The 10,977-nt window shown below is 35.7% G+C and overlaps 1 protein-coding gene across 3 annotated transcripts; it reads right to left on the bottom strand.

Annotated features, from left to right (window-relative positions):
- Positions 1 to 388: 388 nt before the first annotated feature.
- Positions 389 to 9,919, bottom strand: SCPPPQ1 (secretory calcium-binding phosphoprotein proline-glutamine rich 1). 3 transcript variants are annotated; one of them, NM_001405231.1, is made up of 10 exons: positions 9,885 to 9,919; positions 8,769 to 8,839; positions 7,756 to 7,788; positions 7,592 to 7,669; positions 5,796 to 5,834; positions 4,764 to 4,790; positions 2,521 to 2,550; positions 2,424 to 2,435; positions 1,407 to 1,444; positions 389 to 432 (listed from the first exon to the last, which is right to left on the bottom strand). In NM_001405231.1, the coding sequence occupies exons 2-9, from the start codon at positions 8,823 to 8,825 to the stop codon at positions 1,439 to 1,441; spliced, it is 282 nt and encodes a 93-aa protein (NP_001392160.1). In that variant the 5' UTR covers positions 8,826 to 8,839; positions 9,885 to 9,919; the 3' UTR covers positions 389 to 432; positions 1,407 to 1,438. The 3 variants fall into 3 exon arrangements, with proteins under 3 accessions (NP_001392160.1, XP_070117867.1, XP_070117866.1); XM_070261766.1 differs by lacking the exons at positions 389 to 432; positions 1,407 to 1,444; positions 9,885 to 9,919 and having other exon boundaries at positions 2,335 to 2,435; positions 8,769 to 8,957; XM_070261765.1 differs by lacking the exons at positions 389 to 432; positions 1,407 to 1,444; positions 8,769 to 8,839; positions 9,885 to 9,919 and having other exon boundaries at positions 2,335 to 2,435; positions 7,756 to 8,017.
- Between the last annotated feature and the right edge of the window lie 1,058 nt (positions 9,920 to 10,977).

Here is a 10,977-nt window from a genome sequence, read left to right as displayed (position 1 = left end):
GGGACTTGTGCTTGACAAGGATGACCTGCTCATTGGGCGAGGGGTAGGATGACCTTCTCCCAGCATGAAAGAATCTGATTCCACTTGTACTGTTTGCCAGGAAAAAATTGCTTATTCCTGGCACTGAATAGAGTTCTCTAAAATTAAAACTGCTTACAAACGCTCTTGAGAAAGTTTGAGCAATTCCCTGAAGAATGACATTTACTTACGTTTAGTAGTTTTGCTACATTTAAACTGACATTAGTAAAGATATTAGGGTATAGTGAAATTTTACTTAAAGAATGACTAAAGCACGTGGTCTCTAGATAAATTCTTTGTGGCGTTTTGGAGTTTTTGCTGGAACTTTTACAGATATGCAAAATGATAAAACTATAAACTATAGTTAGGACAGAAGTAGATAATCTTCTGATTACATTAGGTATCCAGCATCATCTATAATAGAAAAAGACCAGATTAAAATTTTAGTTTAAGACATTTCTGGAAAAATATTTGCTCCTATATCAGTAGGTGATATTACGTTCATATTTGCTTTTCTTATATTTTAGATATAAGCAATTTAGTAAAATAGTAATAATATGTACCATTTATTGAATATTTACATTATACCACTTAATCCTCACAACAATCCTGTGGGGTTAGGTGGTGGTGTTCCCATTTCACAGGTGAAAGTGATATTTAGAAAGGCTGCACCAAGGTTTATTCAGTAAGGGACAGAGCTGGGGTAAGTCCTGGTCTGCCTGGTTCCAAGCCTATTCTCTATCTGTCGTACTCCCTACGAAGGTTATGAAACTTCCTGATTTGTTCCTCTAAGTATGCATTTGGAAGACTGTATATTGCTTAAGTAGGAGTCACGTTATCCGGAGGAATGCAGTTATGGTTTCTGACTGCATCTGATCACGGCCACAGCTGATTTGGCTAGCATTTGGAAATTTGTTTGCATAATTTTGGCCCAAGGTGAATTTATTTGATGATATCTTAACCTAAAGCTAAATGGCCCAGTCAGTGTTTATCTTGCCAGCAGGTGTTCTTGAGATTTGAAAGTATTTAAAATTCAAATAGAAGCAGATACCAAACGTACATAAAACCGCAACTGTCTAGAAAGCTGAGTATTAATAGCTAAAGAGGGCACTTGAAAATTCTGAACACTTTTAGAGGCTAAAAGGCTGTACTCTCTTTTACAGTATAGGACTTTGTGGTGGTTGGTATTATTTTCTAAACTATTTGTGAAGTTTTAATAAATGAGTGATTTTAAGCTACCTCCTTTGAAGAAAGAATTTGTAATGAATTTGGTCTTATTTATACCTACTTTCATTATATTGTTAATTTAACAATCCAAGGCTGTTAAACTCAAGATAAAAATATTTAAAAATGTGTAATAGTGCTTGAAAGATAGAGATTTTACTCACCGTATATAACTTCTGACATAGTAGTGAGAGAATTATTTCTGCCAAAATAAACAATACAGATTATAGTTATTATACAAAGGTATTTGTGCCATAATTTCTTCTTTGCCTCCACTCATGTCTCCCAGATTATGGTTATTTTATTGTTATCAGGTTGGTGTTGGTATAATTATTCATGTTGGGAGGTAGAAAATAATGTGGTTCTGCTATACCTAAATGCTGATAAATTGAATCCTCAACTGTCTTTTCTGCAACACAAAGCGTAATTTCTCCTACTTGGCCCCTGATGGCCTGGTGAAAGCCCTGGAAGTGCTAAGAAACAGTAAATAAGCATTTAGGGCAAGGAAACGTCGGAAGGAAAACTGGAGTAGAATCCACTTTCTCACAGTTGGGACTGAGAAGGTTTTGACTCGTCAGCTTCTCTCAAGGTAGATTAAAATAAACACATACTGTATATAATTTTAATTAACATTAATTCAGATATTTGAAAAAGGAATATACCTTTTTGTTCTCTCTTTTTCGTATACGTTTTAAACAAAAGCAGATTTGGGTGGGAATCAAAGTAGAAGTCTCAAGGTTTGTAGCTTTTCCATCAGGAGAGCTGATGCTTTTGTTTACGAAGGAGACGTGCTGCCTTGCCTTGACACCAGGCTATTTCTAGGTTCGGGAGTTTCATAGGCTTTTCTCAGTGTTTACTGTCAATTGTCCATAAGACAAAAATAAGCTTGAGGTAAAATTCACTATTTGGAATTTCTTAACCAAATATTACATATATTTCTGTAAACAAATTTTGTCAGATACCCTGGGCATTATAAAAAGAATACCTTTTTAGACCTGCGGACATTCTGATCTAAATATCTTGGAGAAAATTGAGTTTATAACTCGTGAGCTCTAGTTTGGGTGGATCAGTCAGTTTGGATTCTCTTGGATGTTTTTATGGTTCAGAAGAATTATTCTTACCTTTCCTGAGATTAAATGTCACTTGCTTTTATCAATATAATCATAGAAATAAAGTCTTACCCCAAAGAAGCCCTAAAAATAAAAAAATTAATGAGATATTATCTTCAGTCCATCAGATTTGTAGTTTATAATAGCTTAAAAGTTAATATGGCCTTACCCCAAGTTGGTTCAGAATAGCAGTGATTAACTGTGAAAGAAGGAAAATCAAGTATCAGTGCTGTCAATGGGTTTATTTTAACTTAGTGCATATATAAGTTAAAATATTTTCTATATAAAGATCTCTGTTTTTATTGAAAAGTTAATTTCATGTTACTACTTAGTGTTTTATTTACATGATGTAAGATTTTAAAGTGGATATGCAATATTTAGACTTAAATTCCCTTAATTCACAGAAATATTTTCTTGTGACTGCCTTGTAACTATACACTATATCTAAAGGATAGAAAATTGATGAGTGGTTAAGAAACTCACTGTGTATGCTTCCATACAAGTCTTATTTTTCTTAAATTATGCAAATTCCCTGTGTGAATGATACTTGAAACAAAATGTTAGGACACCTATGAATACTTTGTTTCAAGGGTTTGCTTATACAAGTAGTTTCTCTGGGAAAATATTGCTTTGTGGCTTCCGCAGGTCCCCCTGTTTTAAGAGACTGGCAGCTTGCTCAAGGCGTTGACCACTCTTATCGAATTGCTCTATTTGTTGAGCTGTCTGTACCCGTACGTCTGCGAGAATATGTAAGCTAAACACTGTCCCGACTTGTTCTTAGGGCTTGAGGTAGCCTCTGTTCTCTTAGGATGCCTGTTCCTGCTCCCTGACTTAACTAGGATCACCCAGAGAAAAATGATCACCGTGAAGATACAGCGATTCTTTAAATTATTCTGTCAGGGTTCTTTGCAGGATGGGTTGTGGCCAACAGCACTTCTAAAAAGTTCAGAAATATAAAGTGTAAATAGGTATTAAGTGTTCAGATCTGGTAATTTGAGTGAATCACGTGTCTGAGGAGTCACTATTTTGACTGGAAGAGACCTTGGAGGTAAATGCATGCCTTTACCAACAGTTACACAGCTAATTTAGTTGTAAAGATGGCATTAGAATCTAGGCTTTCCAACCACAGGCCAGTGCTCTGTTGGCCATGTTTTGATGGAAATGTGAACTTGCTAATTTTGTAATCATCAATAATTAATTATTGAAGGTAGTTTCCTAAAACCTTTTCAGTTAGAAATATGCTAGAATCTTTATGATTTGCCATTTGGAAATGTACTATAATGTTGCTTAAACAGAGTGGATTGTGGGAAGAGCACTAGCTAGTTGAACTCAAAGGGCTTAGGTTCTTATTTAGTTGGGCTCTGAAGCTACCTGTTAACCTCAGAGTTTCTGGGACACTTAAATACTCTTCAAGATGGTTGACTTTAAATAGTCTGTAGTGAAGAATCCTGAAAAATTTTATCTCAGGCACACAAATGATATAGGCCTAAATTTCTGACATTTTTACAAAGTACTGCATGTCCCTGATTCTAAGATACCATCAAATGTAAAATGTCCCATTTAGTTAATAATAGCATATTAAAAAGGAGATCCTAGATTAAATGTCTGTATCTGTTGTGAAATATGTCTTGATTTCAGAAAATGTTTAAGTGTGAAGAAATCTTTTTTTTTTTTTTTTGCTGAGGAAGATTCGCCCTGAGCTAACATCCGTGGCCAGTCTTTCTCTTTGTATATGGGCTGCCACCACAGGATGGCCACTGACAGACAAGTGGTATGGGTCTATACCTGGGAACTGAACCTGGGCCAGCAAAGCAGAGCCTGCCGAACTTAACCATTAGGCCACTGGGGCTGGCCCTTAAGTGTGAAAAGTATGTTTTTAGACAGGGAAATGGAATTTTTTAGTGTTATCTTTTGTAACTACATCCAAGTATTTTTCCTGTCTTTCATAAACTAAGATTCTGAACAACATATTGTATCAATAAAGAGCCTCATTAAAAAGTTGAATTATGTATAATTCAGTAAAAAAAAGCATTGTCGAGATTTAGATTTGACCATCTTTAGTGTAGTATGTGTTTATGCTAATGCTTCATTAGTGAAGAAATAATTTTACCTCCTAAAGCAATTTATTCTGTAACTCTGAGTCTTTTGACTCTTCCCTGTCTCCTTCATTAGTGAGAGAAGAGGTTGTTTTGTTGATTTCCAGTTTGGATGAATTGACTAAATGAATGAAGAACTGTTGGCATGCATTGGGATTGTTCTTTGGCTTCGAATTTAACAGCCATGCTTTATTTTGTTTCCAAATGAATTGACTAATAAAGACAGTAATTTTCATAATGAACTGGCTCATCTTATAGGCTGTTGAATACAGTATTTTTATAGATTTTATAGATTAACAGAGCAGAATATATTTACCAATATAAGATTGTTAGGTGTCAGGACCTAGAATAAAAGGAAACAAATAATCGAGTTGTAATTCAGCATTTTATCTCTCTTCTATCTTATACTTTCATTTTAGCTGGATTAATGAAATTATGCTTTTTTGAATTCTTAGCATTTCTAAAGTTATATCCTTAGGACTCATAGTCACTAATATTTTAAGTACTCCTCCCCCCAACAGTACATCCCACCCCTTTCAAAGCTCCTACCTCTGGAAACAGCCCACATTTTCCTTTGTGGGCTCCAAATACAGCGAGGTCTTCTTGGAAAGAGCGTTAAACTTATGCTTACTAGGTTGGAAGAAAGACTGTATTTTGGAATCACTTCTTTATGAAAGAAAACTTTAATAATGTCATTTCCTGTATTATAATAGGAGTATCATTGAAAAATTTGGAATTAAAATGCTATAATATATACAACTTATTTTTTGGTTTGTGACTGAGTCAGTCTTGTCATATGTAATTATCCTGCATTCAGTAAAATCCTGTCAAAAGTAAAATTTAACTGACCTTTTATATCATGACCATAACCTTAAATCTAGTTCATAGGCTTCTAGGACAGATTCCATTTCAGTAAGAGGGCATTTTCCTCCCATTAGTGGCAGATGTAAGTATAAAATTTTAGAGGTAAAATGAACTTCCTAAATCATCCATTCTATTTTATGTTCTAGAAGAAAATACGGCTCACAGGGAGTTTAAGGTTACTCCAGAGTATTAAATGGCAGAGCTTGCATCCCCGGGTTATTTGACTTCAAATGCATTTTCTACTCATCTCCCCAATTTCCTCCACTCGATCAAGGAAAGTTCCAGGTTTTTGGTAGTTCAGTACGTAAGATTTGTACATTAAATGATTCAAATCAGACAAATATCAACTAATGGTCCCCAAAAGAGAATGATAAGCATTAATTCTTATCAAAATTCCTCTCCGATTAAATCTTAAAAATTTTCAAGTTTTTGTTTTGTATTTATTTAAATGCTTTCTTAAAGGAAACTTTTAAGTGTAATTTACCTGATTTGGATCATAAGGAAAAGGAAGAGGAATTGGAATCTACAAAAAAGAAAAAAAAGTAAATTGTGAATTAAACAAAATGTGAACATTTTGACTTTTTAAAATTTCTTCATTCATTTGCTCATCCATCCATCCATCCATTCACCCAGTATTTATTGAGCAATTATGCTTTCCCAGGGAACCCAACTTCTAGTTGGTGAAAATCAGATTCTAGTGGATTTTAAGTCATTTTTTCTTTCAAGAGGTATGCTTATTTTGCTTAATTGGTCAAACCTAAAGTCAGGGAATCTGTCTTATGTGTTGATAGTTCTTGCAAATCCATCAGTTTCTCTACAGTAGTTCGTTCTTGGGCTGATTTTTAATACTATTCTGCCATCTGGTGGAAAGAAGAGTTTCTGTTTCAAATGCTGGTGATTCTTTTTATTGCCAGCTAGATATATATAATTTAAAACATAAGATGTTAACAGAGATTCCTAATTCTAATGATAAACCAAGACTCCAGGAGTTTTCATTAATTTAACAACAAATATTGCTGAATTCAGCCAAAAAAAAATGCACCTAGCCCTGACTAGACGAAAACAATTAGCAATTAATTACAAATGCAAGTTCTTAGAAATTTAGTGGCTAAGATTCAGTTAGGACATGTGAAAACATTAAAGGCAAAGTCCATTGAGGACTAACTGTAGTGACAAATTTCCAAAAACCTGCTTAAAGTTGAGAAATAAACAGTGTGAAATTGAATAGAAGCAAAGGGAAGGTGTTTATTACATTTAGATAAAAAAGCAAAATTATGCAAAATAGTGTTTATATTTTAAACATATTATATTTTAGTTGCTAGACAGGAAGTTAAGCTAGATGCTATTTTAAAATATGTGTGAACTTTCCAAAACATCATTGCTTAAGTATTGTCCAAATTCAGTGTGTCTCCAACCTGTGTTTGCCGCCTCATTGTACTGGTCATTCTTCCCCCAAATGGCCATGTGCCGCCCAGGTCTGTGCCCAGGCACGTGCTGTTCCCTCTGCCTGGAGTGCCTTACCCACTCCTCATCCCTCATAAACTGGTTCAGATACCATCTCCTCTGGGAATCAAGCCTTTGACACATCCTAGGTTAGCTGGCTTTGTATTTGCATCTAGAAGGACTTATCAAATTATGGGTTTTTTTCATTTATGAGTCTCTCTTCCTCATCAGATTGTGAACTTATTTCATACTTTTTGTATTTCCAGTACTCACTATAGACCCTATAAGCAACCAAATAAATGCTATCTGTCCATACCACCAAAAGTATTACATGTAGAATAAAGACAACTTTATTATGTGTTTAGCATTGTTCTGGCCTTCACTAAAAACTTTTGTAACAATCCAGATATTAGGAGAGATTGAAGAGGCTCCAACAAGAAGAATAAAGTAGTTATATTGTTTGACCGGTGAGAAAAAGTTGCACAGAGCTGGAAAAAAACTTTTCAGAGAAAAGAAAGCAGCAAGATGATTTAGAAAAAGAAAGAATGGATATTATAGAAAGAGATTAGAAGAGTAAGTTCATCACAGTCAAAGCAATTCAGTCTAAACAGCTTTTTGATGGCGAGCGTACGGACACATTGGAGGACGTCACTGAAGACTTGGGAGAGCATTTGCCAGCCCCTTGTTGCGCTCCACACAAGCTCTGCAAGAAGGGCAGCGTGAATAGCTGATGCCTCTTAAGCCTTATTTTTCAGTATCAAATTTGGAGAATTTTATAACCATCATCCAACTGGGAAATACGTGTCACAACTTGAGATTCCCCAAACCCATACTCACCAGGGGCAGCTGTCGAGGTAGGGGAAATGGGATCGGAGGAAAAAATGGTGGTCCTTGTGGTGGGTAAAAGTTAAATCTCTGTAAAAAGAAACATGTCAGTCATTTCAGGCAATTGCAAACTTTTAAAATGAACACGTCATTTGAAAATATAACTAGAAGTTTACCTGTCCACTGGAACTTCCTCCAGATTGTTCAAGCTTGTAAAACAATAACAGCAACAAGATAAAGCAAGATACGGTGAGACTTGATTCATTACAAAGGGCTTTTGTTCTAAATGAGAATAGGTACCAAGCACTACTGAGCATTAGCCCCATCAGTCGTGTAGCTTTACCTCTGAAATAAAAAGCAGTTGAGTATAGGGAAAAGATGAATCAGTTTTGTCCAGTGATTTAGAAGGCATACGTTTTGCCTTTGAACTTATTTCCAAAGTGTTTCTATTTACATCTCTTAAGATTAATTACATATTGCATGCCTCATTATCTTTGAGTCAACAGTGTTCTCAATTTAGTTCTCAGCATTTATAAGTTCAAAGTAAAGGGAGTGTGGAAGTGTAAATTTAAATTTTGTATCCCCAAACAAGTTTTGAAAGCTCCCTCACTGCTTTGACAGCTCCTTTGTTACAAAATCTGCGGGGGAGAGGGTTTCTTACCTACTTGGTGCCCTACATATTTAGAGTATACTAAGCACAGATTAGACTCATATATCTCATTTGTCCAGATGTGGGAGGCATGGCTGCAGTCAACATGAGACGGTTTGCGGTAAGGGTGTTGTAAATGAAACTCGATTGAAACTGTGGACTTCAGACCCCGTCACTTGTTCTATATTGCTAAGTTTATTTACGAGCTTCCTGTGTTCCCATTAGGACTCCTCAGTGCTTTAGATGCACTTTTATTATCTTCACACAACTCTGAGGTCATTCTTATGACTCACGTTGCAGGCAGGGAGGCCACGGGTTCATTCCTTGCTCCAGGTCACTCAGCTAGCAAATGGCCTGTGAGCCGGGGTTTGTACTGGGAACACCCTGGGGCTGAGGAACTGTGCTAAATTCCTGGGTCTACAACTTTCCTGGACTCCACTTTCCTCTTTCTGTGAAACAAAAAGAGGAAATGCTTTCTAGTCCAGAAATACGATGTTTCTAGAACGGAAATGGAGTGGACAACTGAGGAGGGGTACTCACACGGATGGGCAGCGCAGTGGCTGTGCCCAACAGGCCTGCCAGGACGAGCAATTCCATTCTGGAGGAAGAGTCTGGAATTGAAGGGTTAGGAGATCATTTATTTCTTTCTATCTAAGTCTTATCTCATTGTAAATAGACTGTTTGGTTAGAGGTGTTGAAATGATGGTCAGGCTCGCTTCTCCCTCTAGGTTCAGGTTTTGTAAGCCTAGAACAGTGCTTTAAGAAACTTTGAACGCCTTCAGACGTGCATGCTATGGCGCATAACATTGCAGGCACTTCCTACTCTTCCCTAGAACCTCACAGTTCACCCTAACCCTGTTTGGTCCCTGAAGTGATTTGAGTTTGTGATCTCTATCCAGAAATCTTCAAACTCCAGTGTCATATCATGATTCTGATTGGGGATGTATCGCCGCTGGCTCAAATAGGGTTTCTTGTGTAGCATACAAGAAATAATGTAATAAACCCACCTTGAGCTTCTACCCCCATGAGACTTACCAGGCCTTCACATGGTCTGGATGCTGTTACTGACAACTATAATTTCTCAAGAAGGAAACGATATGGAAAAACTCTTGCAAGGCATGATGGATTGGTAGAGAATAAGTATGATATGAGTAAATTCAATACAGCAAATCAGTGTGGTCTTTTCTGGCCAGCTGATTCTGAAAGCAAACCTTGTTATGCTCTTAAATCACATTTAACTCAAATTAACTTACCTTATGAGTTTCAAACAAATCACTGTACTCTGGAATTGGATTTTGGAAGAAAAATCAACTTCATCATGTTCTTATAAAGACTTGTCCCCAGCATCTGAAGCAAGTTATTTCTTTTTATATATGTCAGTCTTCAATTATTTTATGTATATTTGAAACCCAGCTCTGATTTATCTTCAAGCTATTTTACTTTGCCTGAATTTAGGCAACTTATCCCCCTTTCCTTTCTTTTTCATGTTCTTTCTTTGTATTTTTCTTTCTTCTGAATTTAAATCCTTGAATTTCTTTCTTCCTTTGATAAGTGGACCTACTAGAAATCACTAAATCACCCAAGACAAGACTATCTTACATTCTTTTCCCTAGTGCAATAAAATCAGTCCAAACCGTGCTGTGTCTTTTCAATTACCTTTGCTTCAAATGGCCCTCGGAGCGATGGATTCAAGGAACAGTGTGATCTCCTGGAATCTCTATGCCCCTCTAGTATTTAAGCCATATTACTAATGCCTTTATGGTTATGGGCAATGAGTCACAAAATTCAAAGCTGAACTGAATAATTGGTTCTAGGCTAGGAACTCCAAATTCTAAAGTATCTCAATTACACAGAGAGAGGCTTAAAGACTCATTACTCAGAAAATAACTTCAACTCCTTGGTTGGGATTAGAGAAATGTTTTATCACAAACAACCCATGATTAAAAATTGTCACCACCAAGAATATTTAAGTGCTTTTGCAACATATCATCCAGGGCCTTAACTGACACATGGGAGGCTTAACTGACAGAAACATTTAAGGTTCTAAAGTGTTCTATCAGTAAATCATATTTTTATTTCAAAATGAAAATTATTTTCAACTGAAACACTTTTAGTAAACATTTAGGTAACGTCCTTAGCATTAAAATCACGTTTCACTATTCCAAAACATTGAAAATATTTAAAACGGTAATTTAGGTCTAATTAGTGCCTCCAAATATAATTTCAGTCTTCCCAACAAATTTACAGTTAGAAACTTGGTTTCTATTAGTTAAGACCTCTCATGACATTTGTTTGCAGCTACACATAGAAACATTCTGAACTTTGGAATAATTTCTAAAATTATTTTCCTAATTGGAAAAAATTAAAAAGAATCATTACATTTCAATTAATCAAATTGAACTTAATTTAGGCATGACATGGTATGTTGTGGTCTGGTTAAGAACAAGTGACTCATTGAGCTAAGAAAAGAGATAAATACAATTTTGCAGTTAATCAGAGAAGGTTATTATGACAAAAAAGAAACTGTTCCATAAGTCCTTCAGATAAAATTCCCAGGGGCACATTCTCTCAGTGACTGTCAGAGATAGGGCTCTTAAGAACAACAACGAATTTTTGATTATATGAGGAAATAATCAAAGACTAATTGCATTGATATTTTCCTTTTCAGATAGGAAAATATGGAAAAAACTATTTTGTTTTCTTTTAAGTATTTTAGGTAGAATGAAGTGGGTGACGCTTTCTTTTATTG

The sequence above is a fragment of the Equus caballus genome, chromosome 3, assembly GCF_041296265.1.
Source record: "Equus caballus isolate H_3958 breed thoroughbred chromosome 3, TB-T2T, whole genome shotgun sequence".
NCBI classification, from domain to species: Eukaryota; Metazoa; Chordata; class Mammalia; order Perissodactyla; family Equidae; genus Equus; species Equus caballus.
Note: the sequence above shows the minus strand (reverse complement) of the source record. Positions and strands in the feature narration are given on the sequence as shown.

Coding starts and splice junctions, on each gene's coding strand:
- SCPPPQ1 (XM_070261765.1), bottom strand. CDS start 7,905: ATGGGGCTAATGCTCAGTAGTGCTTGGTACCTATTCTCATTTAGAACA. Junction 5,835..7,591: donor TACCTCGACAGCTGCCCCTG/GTGAGTATGGGT, acceptor TCTTTTTTGTAG/ATTCCAATTCCTCTTCCTTT. Junction 4,791..5,795: donor TTCCTTATGATCCAAATCAG/GTAAATTACACT, acceptor CTTTTATTCTAG/GTCCTGACACCTAACAATCT.